Below are 23,421 nucleotides of genomic sequence, written 5' to 3'. Positions count from 1 at the left end.
GCTAACTAAGTCCCAACCCATGAAAGGTCGTCCTATCATTGGTGGCGCAGTGTGCCCGCCCCTCCTTCGCCCCTCTCTCCTATCATTGGTGGCGCAGTGCGCCCGCCCCTCCTTCGCCCCTCTCTCCTCTCATTTGTGGCGCAGTGCCGTCCGCCCCTCTCTCCTCTCATTTATGGCGCAGTGCCGTCCGCCCCTCCTTCGCCCCTCTCTCCTCTCATTTGTGGCGCAGTGCCGTCCGCCCCTCCTTCGCCCCTCTCTCCTCTCATTTGTGGCGCAGTGCGCCCGCCCCTCCTTCGCCCCTCTCTCCTCTCATTTGTGGCGCAGTGCCGTCCGCCCCTCTCTCCTCTCATTTGTGGCGCAGTGCCGTCCGCCCCTCTCTCCTCTCATTTATGGCGCAGTGCCGTCCGCCCCTCCTTCGCCCCTCTCTCCTCTCATTTGTGGCGCAGTGCCGTCCGCCCCTCTCTCCTCTCATTTGTGGCGCAGTGCCGTCCGCCCCTCTCTCCTCTCATTTATGGCGCAGTGCCGTCCGCCCCTCCTTCGCCCCTCTCTCCTCTCATTTGTGGCGCAGTGCCGTCCGCCCCTCCTTCGCCCCTCTCTCCTCTCATTTGTGGCGCAGTGCCGTCCGCCCCTCCTTCGCCCCTCTCTCCTCTCATTTGTGGCGCAGTGCGCCCGCCCCTCCTTCACCCCTCTCTCCTCTTACAGGGGGAGGGAGACACTGCTTCCTTCTCCCCTGTGATACTAGACTGCGCAGCCCAGCATCGAAAAAAGGAAAGGTATCGATTGTGTATTGAAATTTCGATACCCGCAACAACCCTAATCAGCACAGATTTCATTTTAGGCGCACGGATTCCCGGAGTATCAGGGCTCATGCACACGGCCATATGTATTTTGCGGTCTGCAAAAAACGGACATGCAAAAAATACGGATGACGTCCGTGTGCATTCCATATTTTGCGGAAAGGAACAGCTGGGCCCTGATAGAACAGTCCTATCCATGTCCGTAATGCAGACAATAATAGGACATGTTCTATTTTTTTGTGGAATGGAAACATGGACATACGGAAACTGATTTTTTTTGGCAGACCCATTGAAATGAATGGTTCCGCATAAGGTCTGCAAAAAAAAAAACGGAACGGACACAAAATACGTTCGTGTGAATGAGCCTTTAGTGGCGTCAAGTGGCCAATATCAAGTAACCAATGTCGCGCGACAATTTTTATAATGACAGTCTATGGTGTCGCACTGCAACATGCAACATGCTGCGACTGCGATGTGACAGTTGCAAAAAATCAATTCGAGATGGATTTTTCTGCGACAGTCGCATGTTGAAGTGCGACACCATAGACTGCCATTATAAAAATTGTCGTGCGACACATGTTGCAGTGTAGTTGTTGTGCCCTATGTGTCGCGCGACCTCGCCCAAATGGTGACAAGAAAGTCACACAACGTTCGATAAAAAGCATTTCAATGCCACTTGGACGGATTTGAGCAGCACGTAGCGTGTCCCGGAGCGACACCACTGAAATGACATGACCTGAAATGTCGCCCTCTTTTCGCTCGCGGCCCTAACCTTGTCGCGCCGTACCGTCTTCTCGCGCGCCCCCGTGCGGCTGTCCAGTGCGCAGCAAGCGCCGCCAATCTTTGTTTACGCAGAACAACGCCTGGAGTGGGCGTGGTCAGCGACCTGTCCATCAAAGCGCAGGCGGGACGGGACGGGGCGGGGCTAGCGGCTGGCCCAGCAGGAGTCGCTCTTTGTGCTGGGATCAGCTGTGCGCCCGGAGGGGCTGCTCTCGTTTTGCTATAATTGTGTTTTTTTTTGTGTGTGTTTACAGGGTGCAGAGCAAAAGACATGGCGGTCCCGGCAGAGAAAGGTCAGTGCCCTCATCGTCCGGTAGTTCAGTGCCGCAAACTTTGTGTGGTAGCGCCCTGTCATGTGACCGCCCGGGAGGTCATGTGACCAGGTGAGACTCCAGGCAGGCACGTCATCTGGGGAACCTGATTCATATAATAATAATATATCAATTTTGGGGCACATTTGCAAAATGTCCCCCTGGGGCGAGTGCCTGTGGAGTGCAGGGACAGGGATACTTCTGCTCTGTACCCCCCACAAGCCTGTACGTGTCCGCATGGGATGTGCACTAGGTAGACCAGCGTAGAGAAGAGCCCCTTTAAGTAGTGCGCAAAACCGGACGGACCCTCCTAGTCGGTGGGCGCCAATTGTGCGCGTCGTGCAATGTGAGGGATCTGCAGATGTGAACGAAGTCTAAGGGTTCTTTCACACTTGCGTTGTTGGATTCCGGCAGGCAGTTCCGTCGACGGAAATCCGTGCGCAAACAGGATAGCATTTGTAGCTGGATCCGGATGCGGATCTGTCTCACAAATGCATTGCAATACCGGATCCGTCTCTCTGGTGTCATCCGGAAAAACGGATCCAGTATTTTTATTTTATTTTTTTACACATTTTTAAAGCCCATGCGCAGACCGGAAAGCCGGATCTGTTTTTCCGGAGACACTTGGTGCCGAATCTGGCATTAATGCATTTCAATGGAAAATAATGCCGGCATTCCGGCAAGTGTTCCGCAATTTTGGACGGAGAAAATACCGCAAGAGAGACTGAACTAAAGACATCCTGAACGGATTGCTCTCCATTCAGAATGCATTAGGATTTTTTTTCCGGTATTGAGCCCCGAGGACGCAACTCAAAACCAGAAAACTTGAACGCTAGTGTGAACGTACCCTAAAACAGCCACATGCGTTAGATAGCTGCCCGAACGCTCGTCTCTTCCATACACATGCATGCTTGGTTCAGCTGAGCATGCATGTGTCCTGAATGGGGGAAATCCCTCTGCCTTGTCCTGATCTCCCCCTGTGTATGCTGTGGGGGTGTTGTCATGGGCAACCGGGCCGTCTGAAATGGACTGACCTAACGTGTATGTCCAGCTTAATTCACATGTGACTGAGCTGTAGTAAGTGACATTTTAGTTCTGCCACTGCAGCGCTTCCTCGGGGTCTCACTGTGGAGGTAAGTGAGTAATTCTGGAGTCCGGCACGCCCCTTCCCCCTCCCGGTGCATCCTGTCTGCTGTCTCAGCATCTGTGGGTAACCTCGCCGGGTCACAGGACGCAGCGTCCGCCCTGACTTCTCAGTTCTGCATCGTCAGATGGAGTTGTCACCTTTATTCTAGATAGCACAGCAGACAGAAGTGGGACAAGGGGTGATAGGTGCACGCCCCCCTGTTCTGAAGTGACCCCCCCCCCCCCCCCCCTTAAAGTGAATAACGCACTTTGTGGAAGCCATTGTCTAACCCGAATACACAGAACCTGATTTCCTAGTTGGTTCCCTCTGCTCCATTTTCTAGATCATTAGACTTTCTGGATTATCAGATTCTGGATTAAAGGGGTTTTCCAGGAGTTCACTATTGATGGCCCATGCTTTAGGATAGGTCCTCAATATCAGATCAATAGTGGTCTGCCTCCCAGCGCCCCGAGTGCTGAAGCCTCCTCCAAACTTACGGTACCAAGCACAGCGCCATCCATTGTATAGTGGCTGTGCTTGGTACTGCAGATCAGCTCCATTCACTTCAATTGGACTGAGCTGCACCGATGATCATGATGTCATATTGGCCGCGGCGCTCCTGCCTCTTCAGACAGCTGATTGGCGGGTGTGCTGGGAGTCAAAGGGCAGTTCTTACTTTACTTAGGCTTTCCTATATCTTCCCATATAAGATCCTGCTTGTTTTGAGAGCTGTGGACTTTGGAAGGGAAAGCCGACGCCTGTCTAAAATCTAAACGCTTCTTGGATTTAACAGGCCCCCTCTACTATTTTTCCATGCTTCATTCAAAATGGTTGCCTAGCAACCTGTCACTTCCTTCCCTGGTGACCACCAGTTCCCTGCATGCCTATATATGAGTGGACTAGTCCTCAGAATTGATTCTGGCCTGATCTGTACTACTTTCCACTACTACTCCCATCAGTCACACATGAAGCCGAGATCATCTTTAGATTATTGGTGTCCCTTAAGAATATCTGTCTGTCTATCGGTCGGTCTGTCTGTCTATCGATCTATCTCATATCTATCTATCGATCGGTCTGTTTGTCTATCCATCTATCTCATATCTATTGGTCGGTCTGTCTGTCTATCCATCTATCTATCTCATATCTATCGATCGGTCTGTTTGTCTATCCATCTATCTCATGTGTCTATCTTTTATCTCATATCTATGTAATCTATCCAGCTATCTGTATTTCTGTCCATCCTACCTAATATAGCTTCTATCTATCTATCTGCCAAGTACTGTATATTCTGACTGTTTCACCCCGTTTTCTCTCACAGCCTCTTACCGATTCGTGGTTCTGTTCTTCAACTGTCTGCTTACATTCGGTTCCTATTTCTGCTTTGATATTCCCAGCGTGCTGCAGGACCAGTTCCAGGGGGTAAGTGCTCTTCTTTATACAGGGACCTGTCTCCCCCATGTAATAACAATTCTGGAGCATTTTTTTTTATTTATTTTTTAGAACTTTGCATTGTTCCGTTCCTTTATTATTCCTCCTGGAAATGCATGAATAACTTGTTCCTGCTCCAAGAGGCTCCGATCTCCCACCTTTGTTGCCTCCCTCCAAGTCCTGGTTGACAGGGCCAGGCAGCGCTTGCATCTGTCTGCCAGCTCTGTGCTCTGATGAAATCTCGCGCCATTCAGCATTCGGCGCAGGGGCGGTGAGGGAAAGACGCTCGGAGGCTGCCAGCTTCCTCGCCGCGCCTTCGCCGTTCTCCTAAAAAACAGACTTTTATAATATCCTAATGAAGCCTGTAGGTGCTATGAGGGCGTTGCTGCAGCACCTAGAGCAGGCATCCTCAAACTGCGGCCCTTCAGCTGTTGCAAAACTACAACTCCCAGCATGCCCGAACAGCCTACAGGTATCGGCCTACAGCAGGGCATTGTGGGAGTTGTAGTTTTACAACAGCTGGAGGGCCGCAGTTTGAGGATGCCTGACCTAGAGGCTCGGTCTACTCGCCTTTTGGCACGTCCTCTTGATTGACATCCTTCTCATAATCCTGCGAATACTAAACGGAACGGCGCAGTGAGTGAAGGACGCTCGGCTGCTGCCAGCTTCCTCACTGCGCCTGCGCCGATTACGTCACAGGCCTGGCTTGCAGCAGCCGAGCGTCCTTTACTCACTGCGCTTAATACTAAACGGATGGGTGCAGGCGCGGGATTATGAGGACGATGCAGAGAAGGATGTCAATCAAGTGGACGTGGGCGTGCCAAAAGGCGAGTAGACCGAGCCTCTAGGTGCTGCAGCAACGCCCTCATAGCACCTAGAGGCTCATTAGCAAATTTTAAAAGTCTGTTTTTTAAGAGAACGGCGGCAGGCAGGGAGTTAACAAACATACTGTTATGTACTGCTGACATTCGCACATCGCTAATGTCAGTCAGCTGCATAACGTTATTTCTCATGACAGAAACCCTTTTAAGGCCTCTTTCACACGGGCGTCATGTTTTTAGCCCGGGTAAAATGCGGGTGCGTCGCAGGAAAATGCACGATTTTTCCGCGCGAGTGCAAAACATTGTAATGCGTGCGAAAAATCGGCATGTTTGGTACCCGAACTTCTTCACAGAAGTTTGGGTTTGGGATCGGTGTTGTGTAGACTGCATTATTTCCCTTATAACATGGTTATAAGGGAAAATAATAGCATTCTTAATACAGAATGCATAGTACAATAGCACTGGAGGGGTTAAAAAAAAAAAAAATTAATTTAACTCACCTTAATCCACTTGTTCGCGCAGCCGGCATCTCTTCTGTTTTCATCTTTGCTGTGCACAGGAATAGGACCTGTGGTGATGTCACTGCACTCATCACATGGTCCGTCACATGATCTTTTACCATGGTGATGGACCATGTGATGCCCGGAGTGACGTCACCACAGGTCCTATTCCTGTGCACAGCAAAGATGAAAACAGAAGAGATGACGGCTGTGCGATCAAGTGGATTAAGGTGAGTTAAAAAATGTATTTATTTTTTTTTAACCCCTCCAGCGCTATTGTACTATGCATTCTGTATTAAGAATGCTATTATTTTCCCTTATAACCATGTTATAAGGGAAAATAATAATGATCGGGTCCCCATCCCGATCGTCTCCTAGCAACCGTGCGTGAAAATCGCACCGCATCCGCACTTGCTTGCGGACGCCTGAGATTTTCACGCAGCCCTATTCACTTCTATGGGGCCTGCGTTACGTGAAAAACGCACAAAGAGGAGCATGCTGCGATTTTTCACGCAATGCACAAGTGATGCGTGAGAATCACCGCTCATCTGCACAGCCCCATAGAAATGAACGGGTCCGGATTCAGTGCGGCAGCAATGCGTTCACCTCACGCATTGCACCCGCGGGGAAATCTCGCCCGTGTAAAAGGGGCCTAAGAGTAATGTTTTTTTTACTCCACAGAACCTGACATGTTCAAACGGGAGTCACCCCAACAGCACCCGGGGTAACAGTAGCGATGGCTGCGTGGCGGGGCTTGGAATGACCCCAGAGCAGTATAACCTGTTATATGCCATCTATGCCTGGACGTAAGTATGAATAGCGTGAGAATAGTCAGCCAGGAGGCCAGAGACGGACGGTTGGTTCGCAGAAATTAGGTTTAGGGAATGCCAGAAAGCAGCCTGGTGGCTCAGTGGTTAGCACTGGTGCCTTGCAGCGCTGGGGTCCGAATCCCACCAAGGACAACATCTGCATAGAGTTTGTATGATCTGCGTGGGTTTCCTCCGAATTCTCCCGTTTCCTTCCACACTCCAAAGACATAACTGATAGGGACCTTAGATTGTGAGCCCCATTGGGGGCAGCAAGTGATGCTGCGGAATATGTGAACACTCTATAGGTGGGTTAAACTATAAAACGCCCCCAAGTGCCCGGGTCCTTCATATAGATTATACTTACCCGCTCCCCGGCACTCGCGTTGCTCCATATCCCCACATGCCCACTGCTGCATCTCCACGACGCGGGGAGCAGCCAATAGCAGGCTGCGACGGGGACGAGCCTGCGGTTTTAGATTGTAGCTCACCCGCCTGGGATCTGTGCTTTGTTAGGGCCAGGGGTCCACGGTGATTGCGTGCGTACCTGGGAAAACGTCCTGCAGTATGGCATGTCATGTATGCCTGCGGGTGTGCATGTATATGTGATGTCACGCATCCAGCATAAAACAAATGCAAGTCAATGGGGACGGATCCGTTTTCTCTGACACAATAGAAAACGGATCAGTCGCCTATTGACTTTCAATGGAGTTCATGACGTATCCGTCTTGGCTATGTTACAGATAATACAAGCGGATCCGTTCATAACGGATGCAGACGGTTGTATTATCAGTAACGGAAGCGTTTTTGCTGAACCCTGCCGGATCCAGCAAGAACGCTAGAGTGAAATTGGCCTAAGAGAAAAAGAAAACGTGCCGCAGGTCTAGTGGAAGGAAGTAATAAAAGCCTGCAGGATCAGACTACACGCAGGGTCTGTTTGTAGTCTGTTGCCATGGAGACCTATAGTTCTGCATAGGAGCTGCATGCATAAACAGTTTTTGTTTAATTAACACTATAAGTTGCAGAGATCTAAATAGCTGCAAGAAAAAAAAAGTTTTTCTGTTCATGTCTAAGGCCCTGGTGGCGTTTTTTTTTTCTTCTGGTTTTTTTCCCGCAGGAATGCCGTGGTGGTGATCATGGCCGGGTTTCTCATCGACAAGCTGGGGAACAGATGTGAGTGAAGGGTCATGTGCTCAGTGAAGTCCAGGAGCTTGTGCTCAAATGTAGATGAATGAAAAACTTCACCGCAACACCAGGGCGACTCCTGGTTCTGGCCGTAGACTGCTAATGCATGCTGGGAGTTGTAGTGTCACAACAGCTGGTGAGCCACAGGTTGGCAAGCGCTACTATAGAGCATCTCTTACTTTGCCAGACCCATCCTACACCCCATTATTGATACATGCTTTCTGGTGTCCTTAAAGGGGTTGTCCAAGATATTGATCCTGAGGATAGGCCATCAATATCAGATCTGAGGGGGTCCGACACCCTGCACCCCCTGCCGATCAGCTGTTTGTTTGTAGAACTCTACAGCCCTTTCCTTTGTGTAGTGGATGGAGCTGGTAACTGCAGAGCTGCTGTCATTCGCTTCAACGGGATAGGCCATCCATATCAAAATCCCAGAACAACCCTTTAACGGTATGTATACTTTTGCAGCTCCAATGCAGTTAAAATAAAATTGATAAAACTTTACGAAGAATCTTCATTAAAAGAGCATCTGTCAGCAGTTTTGTACCTATGTAACAGGTCAGCCAGTTTCATGTGCGCTTGGCAGCTGATGACATCTGTGTTGGTCCCATGTTCATATGTGCCCGCATTGCTGAGAAAAATGATGTTTTGTTATATGCAAATGAGCCTCTAGGAGCAACGGGGGCGTTGCCGTTGCTCCTTGAGTCTCAGCTTTGTGCAACTGCCGCACCCTCTGCACTTTGAGTGATAGGGCCAGGTGTGATGAAGTGCAGAGAGAGCAGAGCCTCTAGGTGTAATGGTAACGCCCCTGTTGCTCCTAAAGGCTCATTTGCATATATTAAAACATCATTTTTCTCAGCGATGCGGACACATATGAACATGGGACCAACACAGATGCCTTCAGCTGCCAAGTGCACATGTAACAGGTCAACCAGTGTCATAGGTACAAAACTGCTGACAGATGCCCTTTAAAAAAAAAAAAAAGTCCTAATGTTTGAGATATACAGAGTACAAACAAACCCTATGTAGTCTGATCATACAGTGTGTCACCATGGAGACACCTAAATGTGCAAAGGGACTGTGTACACAAAACGATTGGAATTTTTTTAATCAGGACTCTTTGGAAAGTTGTTTTTTTGGGCTGCATTGGAGCATTTGGCTGCAAAAGAATACGTGGATATGCATCGGTCTGCATAGGAGCTGCATACATAAAAGGTAGGGTTTTATTTTTTTATTCAAGACTTTTGTAGTTTCAGTCCCCATCTTATCTGCATTTTTTGGGGCCACAAAAGAAGCAGATAGCACACGCAAGTCTGTTCTGCGGCCCCACAAAAAAAATAGAAGATGCCATATTCTTGTCCGTTTAGTGGACAAGGATAGGGCGTTTTGACAGAAGTTAAAAAAAAAAGGTGGCATGCGCTCGGCAGGGATCTGTGTTTGGTGGATCCGCGATTTGCGGACCGCAAAACACAGCAGTGCACATGATCCCTAAATCAGGGCTCCAAACACGGTCTACTTTTGTGTATTGCGCTCCTGTGCGGAGCCATTTGTAAAGTTGCTTTATTATTTAGTCATGTGCCTTATGGCATTAAAATTAAATTTGATTGCAAAAGTCTGCACACCCTGTACTCGTGGAGTGGTTGGGGGTCCTCATCATTCTGTAAATAAGTAACCTGGGGTTTCTTGCAGTCGGCCTGTTCCTGTTTTCCTCCTTGACCGTTGTGGGCTCCTCCATATTCGCCTTGGGATCACATTTTAAAGGAACCCCCTACCTGCTGCCGCTGATGTTAACAGGACGCCTGCTGTTCGGCTCGGGGAACGGATCGCTGACGAGTAAGACGTCCTCCCGTTTCTTCTCTTGCGCTGGTTTTGATAAATCTCCCACTGTGCGTCCTGTATTTTCTTACCCTCGACCCTTTCTTTCCTCCAGTTGTACAGAATCGGATCACGGCCTTTTGGTTTAAAGGGAAAGAACTGGCTCTGGCGTTCGGGCTGACCCTGTCCTTCTCCAGGTTGGGCAGCGTCCTCAATTTCTTCCTCACCAGGCGGTTCGAAGATCAGTTTGGAATCCAGTGGACTCTTTGGGGAGGTGAGAAACCCTGTCAGAGGAAGGGCTCACTCAGACGGCCGTATGCTGTCCGCAAAAATGCGGATCCGTTTTTTTGCAGACAGTTCAGCATGTCCGCAAAAAAACGGATTGCTTTCGTTTTTTTTTTTTTGCTGACCCGTAGACTTCAATGGGACCACGTCCTGATTTTCACTGACAAGTATAGGACATGTTTTATGTGTTTCGCTTAGCCGTGGAATGGAAGAAAAGGTCCCCACAGAAGTGAATAGGGCAGCATCTAATCCGCACAAAAACGGATCTGCATTTTAGCGGACAGCATACAGCCGTCTGAATGAGCCCTAAGGGTTAACTAGACAAGGGAGTTTGGATGACTATTGATGGATTAAAGAGGTCCTCCGCCTATATTATTAAAAACCCATTTTTAAATACCCTATTGGTAAATTCTGCTCAGCCAAGAGCGTTCCACCTTGGAGGACCCAGCATGTCCACGCGTTACACGGACAGCCCATTGATTTCAGTAGGCATCTGTGTAACGCTTCCTTTCTCCTGTGGTGGCGCCGCAGGGGAATTGAACACTTGCTGCCAGGTTGAAAGACTGTCAGATGTGACATGCTGATCAACTTAAAGGGGCTTTCCACAGTTGGAAAAAACATAGCTGCTTTCTTCCACACACAGCACCACACTTGTCTACAGGTTGTATGTGGTATTGCAGCTCAGCCTTCATTCCAGTGGAGCTAAACTGCAATACCAGACACATCCACGGACAGGCGCGGCACTGTTTCTTGAAGAAGGCAGCCATGTTTTTCTAAATCTGGACAACCCCTTTAAGGGTCCATTCACACGTCCGTTGTTTCTTTCCTGATCTGTTCCGTTTTTTGCGGAACAGATCTGGACCCATTAATTTTCAATGGGTCCTGAAAAAAAATCTGACATTGAGCTGTCCGATTTTTTTCAGGAGCCATTGAAAATGAATGGGTACAGATCTGGTCCAGATCTGTTCCGCAAAAAACGGAACAGATCAGGAAAGAAACAACGGACGTGTGAATGGACCCTAACGGTCTTCGCACAGTGCTAGTCCCCAGCTCCTCCTGTACCAGTATTAAAAATGCGGGATTCTTCCGTCTTAGAAAGCAGTGGCATATCACTCACATGTACAAATGGCATCAATAAAATGATGGTTCACCTTTAGGCCCCTTTCACACGAGCGTGACGGATCGGCTCCGGATGCGTTCAGTGAAACTCGCACCATTTTGCAAGCAAGTTCAGTCAGCTTTGTCTGCGATTCCATTCAGTTGTTTGTTTTTTTTGCAATGAGTTTTGATGCGTTTTTCACACGCGTGATAAAAAACTGAAGGTTTACAAACAACATCTCCTAGCAACCATCAGTGAAAAACACATCACATCCGCACTTGCTTCCGGATGCAATGCGTTTTTCACTGAAGCCCCATTCACTTCTATGGGACCGGGGCTGCGTGAAAAACGCAGAATTTAGAACACGCTGCGTTTTTCACGCAACGCAGAACTGATGCGTGAAAAAAAAAATTAAAATGAATGGGTCAGGATTCAGTGTGGGAGCTTTGCGTTCACGTCACGCATCGCACCCGCGCGGAAAACTCACTTGTGTGAAAGGGGCCTTAAAGGGGTTATCCCATCTTAGACAGTGGGGGCATATCGCTAGGATATGCCCCCATTGTCTGATAGGTGCGGGTCCCACCTCCTGGGACCCGCACCTACAAGTAGAACGGAGCCGGGGAGAGTTGTGGCTGGAGGACCCCGGATTTCCCGGGTTCCGTCTGTTCACCACCAGGCGCAGCTCCCCGCCTCTCACATTGAAGTAATTGGGAGCGCACCGAGCATGCGCGGCCACCACTCCCTTTCATTTCTATGGGGCCGACGGAAATGCTATTTTCGGCGGCTCCATAGAAACAAATGGAGGGCGGCTGCGCATGCACGGTGCTCCCTCCTTAACTTTCTCCGCTCCGTTCTCCTTGTAGGTGCGGGTCCCAATCAGACAATGGGGGTATATCCTAGCGATATGCCCCCATTGTCTAAGATGATATAACCCCTTTAAGGTTTTTTTTTTCCTGCACAGCAGTTGTCGCTGTCCAGGAAAACACATAGGAGGGGCCCGATCGTTCCCGGGATCGGTGGGGGTCCCAGCAGTGAGATGTGTTCTGATCAGAAAGTGATCTTCTTCACGTTGGGCCATAAGATGGGAGTAACTCTGCCAAATAGAGATCATACACCCCCTCCCCCGCCAAATCATTATCTGGAATCGGTCACAGTTCACCCTTAGCAATATGTGAGTGCAGTTTTGTGACATTACAGATGGGGGCGCTATATATCAGAGCTTGGGTTGCAACATTCTGACCTCTAGTATGTCACCTCTTTCTTAGATAAGTGACAACTTTACATTGGAATCCCTTTTTCTTAAAGGGGTTTTCCAGGGGATCAATATTGATGGCCTATCTTCAGCATCTGATCGCTGGGGGCTCCGACTCCTTGAATCCCTAGGCCAGTGACATCACATTCACTGTTCAGTGACCTATGTGCCACTCAAGTGAATGGACATGGGCTGCATTACCAAGCACGGCCACTGTACCACGTATGGCGCTGTGCTTGGTACGCTGTGAGGAGGCCAACACTGCGACCCTTTCAAACAGCTGATCACCAGGGGTCTGGATGTCACACCCCCACCAGTCCGGAGGATAGACCATCTATATTGAATACCCCTTTAAATTTAAAGGAAGTGTTGTATGTATCATCAGACCTGTAACCTGCGGCGCGAACGCTGGTGACAAAGGATGCATTGGTGGCAGCGGTATGTAATGTACTTTTGGTGCATCTCATGTTTTCTTGTAGGGACCATACTGTGTGTCCTGGGCTTGTTGTCCGCCGTGACCGTCAGTATACTGGATAAACTGGGAATGAAGCAGTTGGGCCTGGATGGAACAATTCAAGAAGCGTCCAAGAAAGTGGCAAGTGATGGATTACTGTCTTCTGATTACAGGAGGCGCTGGGTTGTAATCATCGGAGGAAACTATCAGTAATGCTGCGGAGAGAGTGGGCGGTAGTATTAGGCCTCATGCACACGTCCGTGAAACACAGACCGTGTGATACCGGCCTGGATTTTTTCTGAGTGCAGGAGCGCACGGCGTCATTGGTTGCCATGACGCCGTGCGCTTCCTGCTGCCGCCGCAGTATAGATCATACCAGTGTATTACTGTATTGCGGCAGCAGGAAGCGCACGGCGTCATAGCAACCAATGACTCCATGCGCTCCTGCACTCAGAAGAAATCAAGGCCGGTATCACACGGTCCGTGTTTCACGGACGTGTGCATGAGGCTTCACACAGCGCCCATTGACGTTAAGGCCTCTTCCACACGACCGTTTTTTTTTCCGTTTATGGGCCGTATACTATTCATTTCAATGGTTCAGCAAAAAAAAACGGAATGTACTTCGTATGCATTCCGTTTCCGTATTTCCGTTTCGTTGAAACATAGAACATGTCCTATTATTGCCCATAAATCACGTCCCGTGGCTCCATTCAAGTCAATGGGTCTGCAAAAAAAAACAAAAAAACGGAACGCATACGGAAATGCATCAGTATATCTTCTGTATCTGTTCCGTTTTTGCGGAACCATCTATTGAAAATGTTATGCCCAGTCCAATTTTTTCTATGTAATTACTGTATATGCCATACGGAACAACTGATCCGTGAAAAACGGACCGCAAAATACTGAAAAAGCCATACGGTCGTGTGAAAGAGGCCTAATGGGCGAACATGACGGTTATTCTTTGCATTAGCTCTCTGCTCTGACTAGTAGATGGTGGTCCCAAGTTAGGGACTTGCTGCAATAATGTTGAATTCCTTAAAAGGGGATCTAGTCAGAGGTTGTCCTCGTTTTAATCTTTTAGATGTCTCCGTGGTTTTAATTCTAAGGCCTCTTTCACACGGGGCGTTGCGGGAAAATGTGCGTTGCGGAAAAATCGCGCATGTTTGGTACCCAAACCCGAACTTCTTCACAGAAGTTCGGGCTTGGGATCGGTGTTCTGTAGATTGTATTATTTTCCCTTATAACATGGTTATAAGGGAAAATAATAGCATTCCGAATACAGAATGCATAGTAAAATAAAGCTGGAGGGGTTTAAAAAATTTATAAATAATTAAACTCACCTTAATCCACTTGATCGCGCAGCCCGGCATCTCTTCTATCTCCTTCTTTGCTGATTTGCAGAAAAAGGACCTGTGGTGACGTCACTCCGGTCATCACATGATCCATCACCATGGTAAAAGATCATGTGATGACTGGAGTGACGTCACCACAGGTCCTTTTTCTGCAAATCAGCAAAGAAGGAGATAGAAGAGATGCCGGCTGCGCGAGCAAGTGGATTAAGGTGAGTTTAATTATTATTATTTAAAAAAAAAAATATTTAACCCCTCCAGCCCTATTGTACTATGCATTCTGTATTCAGAATGCTATTATTTTCCCTTATAACCATATAACCCGCAGATGGTGGGTGACAAATCCCACACCCCATATTTTCGGCCGATATGTAACAATATCTGCCGAAAATATGGGGTGTGGGATTTGTCACCCACCATCTGCGGGCGGGCGGTTTACTTTGTCACTGCATCTTTATTTTACCTTACAATCGTGAGGCTCCAGTAACTAACAACTCTGCAGGCAGAGCGGAGGGCGGCGTAACGTCACTTACTCACGTGACGCGCCTGCTCCGCCTCCTTCATTCATAAAGTGGGCGGAGCAGGTGCGTCACGTGAGTAAGTGACGTTACGCCGCCCTCCGCTCTGCCTGCAGAGTTGTTACTGGAGCGTCACGATTGTAAGGTAAAATAAAGATGCAGTGAGTGATGCTGTGAGCAGCAGGGCCGGGGCTGTTATGGGTAGGGGGATCGGTCTATGGCACTGCTATGGGGAGGGGGGATCTGTGCACTGTTATGGGGAAAGGGATCTGTGCACTGTTATGGGGAAAGGGATCTGTGCACTGTTATGGGGAAAGGGATCTGTGCACTGTTATGGGGAAAGGGATCTGTGCACTGTTATGCCCATAACAGTGCACATATCCCCTTTCCATAACAGTGCACAGATCCCCCTCTCCATAACAGCGCCACCCACAGATCCCCCTCTCCATAACAGCGCCACCCACAGATCCCCCTCTCCATAACAGCGCCACCCACAGATCCCCCTCTCCATAACAGCGCCACCCACAGATCCCCCTCTCCATACCAGCGCCACCCACAGATCCCCCTCTCCATAACAGCGCCACCCACAGATCCCCCTCTCCATAACAGCGCCACCCACAGATCCCCCTCTCCATAACAGCGCCACCCACAGATCCCCCTCTCCATAACAGCGCCACCCACAGATCCCCCTCTTCATAACAGCGCCACCCACAGATCCCCCTCTCCATAACAGCGCCACCCACAGATCCCCCTCTCCATAACAGCGCCACCCACAGATCCCCCTCTCCATAACAGCGCCACCCACAGATCCCCCTCTCCATAACAGCGCCACCCACAGATCCCCCTCTCCATAACAGCGCCACCCACAGATCCCCCTCTCCATAACAGCGCCACCCACAGATCCCCCTCTCCATAACAGAGCCACCCACAGATCCCCCTCTCCATAACAGAGCCACCCACAGATCCCCCTCTCCATAACAGCGCCACCCACAGATCCCCCTCTCCATAACAGCGCCACCCACAGATCCCCCTCTCCATAACAGCGCCACCCACAGATCCCCCTCTCCATAACAGCGCCACCCACAGATCCCCCTCTCCATAACAGCGCCACCCACAGATGAATTTCATTCATGAAAAAGAATTATTAATAAAATCATTAAAAAAAAAGTATTTTAAAAGTATTTGGGCAAAAAGGCAGTTTCGGTTTTCGGTCAAGGGCATCCTGAATTTTCGGTTTCGGACCAGAATTTTCATTTCGGTGCACCCCTAGTATTATACGAAAGAAAAAGAAACAGCTCATCTCGCGATAATTGAAGCGATCTTACGGACTTTATATGAGTCAATTTACCTATTACCTCCTCCATCCCACTATTATGTGTATCTATGCTTTTATGTATTTTATGTTTTATTAAATTGCACTATTTTACCATACTGTACTGGTTCTCTGCGTGAACCCATATGTTTGAGTGCCGGTCCAATACTATTTAAATTGTACTGTTTTGAAGGGGTGATTCTATTTTGGACATTGGCACCAATCCTTGTATTTAGTGAGTGAGCCGTCCCATTTCTATTCATTCCCTTTTAATAATCATTATATATATATATATATAAATATTTTTTATTTTTTTTTCTAGCGCATCCAGGATATTCGCCAATTAACGTTACGTTACTGGCTCTTAGTTCTGACAATCATGTTCTTCTACAATGGAGTATTTCCTTTCGTGGCTGATGCCAGGTAAGTAATGTAGGACAGACCACATATGGGGTACGTCAAGGACACCCTTGTAAGGATGGCGGGGGAACTTACATCTAGTAAATCACCCTCCTATTGCTGATGCGAGGCCTGTATTGTGTCTCAGTGCCAGTCAGGAGCAACGAAAGGGCCCTGTCAGTATCTCTTCACTCGTTAGGCTTGTTCAGTCCCCTAAGTAATAAGTTCTCTTTACCTGTTGTACTCCTAACCCGATATTGCATAAACCTTTTGTTGGACCACTTATGGCCCCTAGGGAGGTGTGCCATTCCTCAATTATTCCTTTTAGAAGTTTATAAATGAATTGCCAGCAGTCTGCAATAAAGGTCCAGCTGGGGGTTACCAGTTGGGGGTGTGTCCCTGCGCAGTCTAACACTATCCAATCAGTGTCGCTGTGCAGGGACACACCCCTAACAGGATGCAGATCTTGCATACATCTGATTACGGTTCATCTTCTCGTTACCAGTAAATTCATCCAGGACAAGTATGACGGCTATGACCAGCAGACGGCGGCCTATATCGCAGGGGCGGTGTATGACAGTTCCCTGGTGCTGTCTGCGGCTGTAGGAATATTAATTGTAAGTTTTCACCTTTTGTCATTTGGAGATCCCCCTTATACGTCTGTAGGACCTAATCTCTCCTTATTTTGACTGTCCTAGGACTACGTAGGGATGAGGGGCGTCCTGGCTTTCCTCTGCGCTGTGCTGACGTTGCCAGTGTTTGCCCTGTTGGCCTTTACCTTTGTCCCACCATTAGTGTCCACCTTATGGCTTGGAGTCACATATTCCTTTGCTGCGGTAAAGTATAATTTTTTTTTTTTCATTTTTTTTCTCTTAAAGGGACGCTAAACCTAGAGATGGTTCATCTACGCAACCGACGAGCAGACAATCTATTGCTTTGTGTTATCACCCATTGCGGGCTGGGGAGATTAAAGTTCAGTTTAACCCCTTAGGGCGTACCGGTACATCTTAACTTTAAACAGACATTGCAGCGCGGCGGGGGTTAATTGTGACAGGATGCCCGCTAAAAATCGACCCCCCCCCCCGTATCGGCGATCGCCGCAAACCACAGGTCAATTCAGACCTGCGGTGGTGCCATCGGGTCCCCATGCGGCTGTAAGGGGGATCCGATGGCATGGAAGGCAGCGCGATGTTGAAGGAAGGCATCGCGCTGCCTTCCGTGAAGAGCCTGTGAGACCCAGCCCCCTGGATCTCACAGGCCGGAAGCTGTATGAGTAATACACACAGTATTACTCATACAGCCAATGCTTTCCAATACAGAAGTATTGGAATGCATTGTAAAGGAATATACCCCCAAAAGTTCAAGTCCCAAAGTGGGACAAAAAATAAAGTGAAAAAAATAAAGTTTTCCCCCAAAAAAAAAATTAAGTTTCAAGTAAAAATAAACAAAAACTTCATTTTCGCCAAATAAAGTAAAAAAATAGGGGAAAAAAAAAAAGTATACATATTGGGTATCGCCGCGTTCGTATCGACCGGCTCTATAAAAATATCCCATGACCTAACCCCTCAGATGAACACCGTAAACAATAAAAACTGTGCTAAATAAACAATTTTTTGTCACCTTACATCTCAAAAAGTGTAATAGCAAGCGATCAAAAAGTCATATGCACCCCAAAATAGTGCCAATCAAACCGTCATCTTATCCCGCAAAAATTGAGACCCTACCCAAGGTAAACGCCCAAAAACTGAAAAAACTATGGCTCTCAGATTATGGAGACACTAAAACATGATTTATTTATTTTTTGTTTCAAAAATATTATTTTGTAAAACTTACATAAATAAAAAAAAAGTATACATATTAGGTATCGCCGCATCCGTGACAACCTGGTCTATAAAAATACACATGATCTAACCTGTCAGATGAATGTTGTAAATGACAAAAAATAAAAACGGTGCCAAAACACCTATTTCTTGTTATCTTGCCTTACAAAAAGTGTAATATAGAGCAACCAAAAATCATATGTACCCTAAACTAGTACCAACAAAACTGCCACCCTATCCTGTAGTTTCTAAATTGGGGACACTTTTTTGGAGTTTCTACTCTAGGGGTGCATCAGGGGGGCTTCAAATGGGACAAGGTGTCAAAAAAAACAGTCCAGCAAAATCTGCCTTCCAAAAACCGTATGGCATTCCTTTCCTTCTGCGCCCTGCCGTGTGCCCGTACAGCAGTTTACGACCACATATGGGGTGTTTCTGTAAACTACAGAATCAGGGCCATAAATATTGAGTTTGGTTTGGCTGTTAACCCTTGCTTTGTAACTGGAAAAAAATTATTAAAATGGAAAATCTGCCAAAAAAGTGAAATTTTGGAATTGTATCTCTATTTTCCATTAATTCTTGTGGAACACCTAAAGGGTTAACGATGTTTGTAAAATCAGTTTTGAATACCTTGAGGGGTGTAGTTTATAGAATGGGGTAATTTTTTGGTGGTTTCTATTATGTAAGCCTCGCAAAGTGACTGAAAATTTGGGTTTTTGAGATTTGCTTCTAAACTTCTAAGCCTTGTAACCTCCAAAAAATATCATTCCCAAAATGATCCAAACATGAAGTAGACATATGGGGAATGTAAAGTAATAACTATTTTTGGAGGTATTACTATGTATTATAGAAGTAGAGAAATTGAAACTTGGAAATTTGCAATTTTTTACAAATTTTTGGTAAATTTGGTATTTTTTTATAAATAAAAATGAATTTTTTTGACTCCATTTTACCAGTGTCATGAAGTATAATATGTGACGAAAAAACTATCTCAGAATGGCCTGGATAAGTCAGTGTTTTAAAGTTATCACCACTTAAAGTGACACTGGTCAGATTTGCAAAAAATGGCCAAGTCCTTAAGGCAGGCATGCTCAACCTGCGGCCCTCCAGCTGTTGTAAAACTACAACTCCCTGCTGTAGGCTGATAGCTGTGGGCTGTTCAGGCATGCTGGGAGTTGTAGTTTTGCAACAGCTGGAGGGCCGCAGGTTGAGCCTGCCTGCCTTAAGGTGAAATAGGGCTGAGTCCTTAAGGAGTTAAAGAAGAGCCGTCCCCACTCCTGACCTGTCTGTTTTATTAACTACTTGCATCCCCCATGTGATAATTCTGGAGCATCTGTTCTTATGACTCTTGTGCCAAGGAATTAATTACTAGCAGTTTTGTAATGATGGTCCAGATGGGCGTTACCAGTTGGGGGTATGTCCCTGCACAGTCTGACACTGGCAGCAGTGATTGGATAGTGTCAGACTGTGCAGGGACACACCCTCAGCTGGACTTTCAGTTCAAATTGCTAGCAGTTCATTCATAACTTTCTAGCAGGAATAATAAAGGAATGGCACAACATGGTGATAACAATAGATGCTCCAGGATTGTTAATACATAGGGATGCACGTAATTTCTAAAAGCCATGTCAGGAGTGGGGACAGGCCTCATGCACACGACCATGCCGTTTTTTGCAATTTGCGGAACGAGCGCCGGCAATATAAATGCCTATTCTTGTCCGCAAAGCACGGACAAGAATAGCACGTTATATTTTTTAGCAGGGCCGCGGAACGGAGCCACGGATGCGGACAGCACACGGAGTGCTGTCCGCATCTTTTGCGGCCCCATTGAAACGGCAGCTCGGACGCGGACCCAAACAACGGTCGTGTGCATGAGGCCTTAAACTGCGTCAGTGACCAGAGGAAGTAGCTAGTATCTCGTCTTCTACTCATCCCCTTTTCCTCTATAGGCAAGCATGTGGCCATCAATCCCTCTTGTAGTCCCGCAAGCTACTCTGGGAACAGCTATGGGTCTCGCCACCTCAGTGCAGATGATTGGCATCGGGCTTTCCAACCTCATCGTTGGCAGAATTCTTGGTACCAAATCCAGGTATGTGAGAGAATACGTTTTTGAATACACCTCCAGGAACATCGCCCAGAGCCTCCCACTCCAAAGGCTCATGCACACAAATGTATTTAGTTTCCGTTCCGTTTTTTTTACTTATAGAATGCAAAAAATGCGGACAGTACACCATGTGCTGTCCGCATCCGTATGTCCATTTTGTAGCCCTGCAAAAAAGATAGAACATTCCCTATTCTTGTCTGTTTTGCGGACAAGGATAGGTTGTTACAATGGATCCGCAAAAAACGGATGCAACACGAGCCCTAAGACTGTGATCGGCAACCTCCAGCACCCCAGCTGTGGTGAAACCATGACTCCCAGCATGCACACTTGCTTGGGTCTTCTCGGAACTCCCATTCAAGCGAATGGAACATGCTGGGAGTTGTAGTTTCAGAACAGCTGGAGTGCCGTATGTTGCCGATCTAAGATTTCAGAGGATGTAGCAATGACACAGGAGTAAACCAAATGCACTGAACAGAGTGACCCCCGACCACTGAGAACCTTAGGCATCATGCACAGGACAGCAAGTATTTTGCGGTCCGCAAAACAGATACCAGCTGTGGTCATGCTGCCATTTTTGCCCCTTCTGTAGAAATGTCCTATCCTTGTAAATTGCTGCACCCTAATGTTCTTTTATTATTTTTACTTTGTTTCTTTGCAGTGAAGCAAAGATCCCGCTATGGCGATGGCAACAAATGATGATTTTCATGCTGGCAAATACCATCGCCTGTATAGTCACTTCCGTGACCTTAAATATAGTGGACAAGAAACAGGTAATTGGGCAGAATCGGGCCAATGTGACATTTTGTACACAAGGCTGTATTTGGGATCTGCATTACACCGACCCCAAATTACCCAGTGTGGTGCCCGTATTGTGTCTCGGACTTTAGTTAGAGAACTTTCACATGTAGTCTTTGAGGGGAGGGGGGGGAATGGCGTACTGCTTCTAAGGGAGCATATAGTACCTCACGGAGGCATTTAATATCTCCTATAGGTCAGAAATCTGGCATCAAAAAGTTGAAAAGTTTGGGGAAAAAAACAACCACTTTAGGGGTTTAGAGCTCCACTTGCTACTTTTCCATAAAGTGTGTGTGTGTGGGAGGAAGCTGGCGTAGATTATACCGGAAATCTAAACCAGCTCCCTTTGCTGGTGTAGATTTCCGTGTTGCCGCACAGATGTGCATCTTAATAATTGTGGCGCATCCAACACCAGCGCAAACCTAGATTAAAACTGGTGTGCAACATGCTGGCCTTAATAAATGTCTCCATATGTGCATGAGAAGTAAGCCGTGTCCGGGGCCACCAGAACAGCTCCTAAAGGAAAAGGATTTTCTAATCGATTTTCTTTTTTTTTTCTCCAGGGAGGGACATTAAACAAAATGACCAAGAGACAACCTCATGCCGAGCGAGAGTCCCGGGACGAGTCTGACCGAACCCCTATCCTTAATGAGGAGGAGGATGATCAGAGGTCCATCAACTAGCAAAGACCTGTTGACTATTGCTTCTAGGTATCCATTATGTACCTCTACAACGCACTAGTGATGTTATAACAGCATCATGGACATAAGGAAGCAATGGATAACGTCTAATTACTAATCTAGGGCTGTATCCCATAACTGATCCCAATCTATTTGGGTGCTTTAGTAGGTAAAAACCCCTGGATTTGCTGCTGGGAATCAGGTTCTCACTAGTTTTCATGAATGTCATCTTGGGTTATACAAGGCATTTATAACTTCAATTCCGAGGGCTAGAACAGACGATGGTGCAATATATGATCTATACATACTGGTCTAATAATGGTTCCTTTGTGGAAAACTGTCAGCTTGATAAAACAGGATCACAAATTAAGATTTCCATAGAGAACTGGAACTGAACCATTTGTTGCCTCCGGCTCAAGAAGGAATTAGGAAAAGCAAAAATCAGAACTCTATTGGGCCAAAGTATTATGCATGCAGTACCACAGTTCTACCACTAGATGGTAATCTCTCTCTCTCCTTCTACCATCTGTGCAAAACCAAAGGGAATGTGTTACCGGAGAAGCTGCACTCCAACACTGACGCAGGGGAAGACGGCTGATGATCGCCGTGTGACAACGCTGCTGGTGCATGTCCGTAAATGCCACAAGCCCGTTTGCTCTAGTGTGTGTCTGTTACGAACTCGGCAAGCCCCACACGAATGCGTGTTGATAAGCATCCAATTGCTTGGGGTCCCATGCCTCGTGTTTGAAATGAGTGGTGTTCGCACACTTGACCGCAGCTCCATTCAAACAGGGGACATGGGACCCCCATTCTTGTTTAACGGAAGGAGGTCCCAACAGTATACATAGAGGTGATCTGATGCATTCACATCTGTCAGATGATCCAGCGTAGACGCCGGCCAAACAGAAATCGCTGCATGCAGTGGTATTTGTCCAGCCGGATCTCATTACAGTCAATAGGCAGCTGGCGGCGAACAAGGGAATCCGCCAATGCCGGTGAACTCCAGTAGGCTGTCCGCCGCCGGAATGTTCACCTGAGATGTGAACGCAGCTTTACGTATAATTGTCTTAAATGCTTTCCACAGTTCAGTGGGGTCGAGGAGCCTGTCCCGGCCTAAGGGTGCAGACACTGACAGAGAAGGTGGTAGGCCCCTTTCACACAAGCGAGTTTTCCGCACGGGTGCAATGCGTGATGTGAACGCATAGCACCCGCACTGAATCCTGACCCATTCATTTCAATGGGTCTGTGTACATGAGCGGTTTTTTCACGCATCAGTTCTGCGTTGCGCGAAGAACGCAGCATGTTCTATATTTAGTGTTTTTTCACGCAGCCCTAGACCCCATAGAAGTGAATGGGGCTGCGTGAAAAACGCATCGCATCTGCAAGAAAGTGTGGATGAGATGTGTTTTTCACTGATGGTTGCTAAGAGATGTTGTTTGTAAACCTTCCGTTTTTTGCATCAGAACGCAATCACAGACAAAACTTGCTTGCGAAATGGTGTGTTTTCCTGAACGCACCCGGACCTAATCTATCACGCTCATGTGTAAGAGGCCTTAGGGGGCATTCACGTGACTTACTTATTACGTATTTTGTCCGTTCCGCAAAAGATAGGACATGTCCTATTCTTGGCCTCAACTGTGGCCCACAGATCCATTAAAATCAGAGGGCCTACAAAAAGGAAGAAAAAAAAAAAGCGGATGCAACACAGACGTCACAGGGATGTGAGCCCCATTTTGCGGATCGCAAAATACATACAGTGGTGTAAATGCCCCCTTACTGACACATTTA

The 23,421-nt window shown here is 47.5% G+C and overlaps 1 protein-coding gene across 1 annotated transcript; it reads left to right on the top strand.

Annotated features, from left to right (window-relative positions):
- The first annotated feature begins 1,718 nt into the window (after positions 1 to 1,718).
- Positions 1,719 to 22,885, top strand: LOC121008228 (major facilitator superfamily domain-containing protein 1-like). The gene is made up of 13 exons (XM_040440653.1): positions 1,719 to 1,870; positions 4,333 to 4,433; positions 6,445 to 6,569; positions 7,687 to 7,742; positions 9,444 to 9,587; positions 9,685 to 9,843; positions 12,685 to 12,800; positions 16,161 to 16,261; positions 16,743 to 16,854; positions 16,936 to 17,073; positions 20,004 to 20,143; positions 20,817 to 20,928; positions 21,517 to 22,885. Exons 1-13 carry the CDS (start codon positions 1,849 to 1,851, stop codon positions 21,634 to 21,636), a joined length of 1,446 nt encoding a protein of 481 aa, XP_040296587.1. The 5' UTR covers positions 1,719 to 1,848; the 3' UTR covers positions 21,637 to 22,885.
- Positions 22,886 to 23,421: the final 536 nt, after the last annotated feature.

The sequence above is a fragment of the Bufo bufo genome, chromosome 7 (assembly GCF_905171765.1).
Source record: "Bufo bufo chromosome 7, aBufBuf1.1, whole genome shotgun sequence".
Classification (NCBI taxonomy): domain Eukaryota; kingdom Metazoa; phylum Chordata; class Amphibia; order Anura; family Bufonidae; genus Bufo; species Bufo bufo.
The sequence above is the reverse complement of the archived record's forward strand: the minus strand, read 5'-3'. Positions and strand labels throughout refer to the sequence as shown.

What these genes read in the sequence shown, in the direction of transcription:
- LOC121008228 (XM_040440653.1), top strand. Translation starts at nt 1,849, where the DNA reads ATGGCGGTCCCGGCAGAGAAAG. An exon ending in TGCAGGACCAGTTCCAGGGG is followed by an intron (nt 4,434 to 6,444) that starts GTAAGTGCTCTT and finishes TTTACTCCACAG; the next exon opens with AACCTGACATGTTCAAACGG. An exon ending in ATTCTTGGTACCAAATCCAG is followed by an intron (nt 20,144 to 20,816) that starts GTATGTGAGAGA and finishes GTTTCTTTGCAG; the next exon opens with TGAAGCAAAGATCCCGCTAT.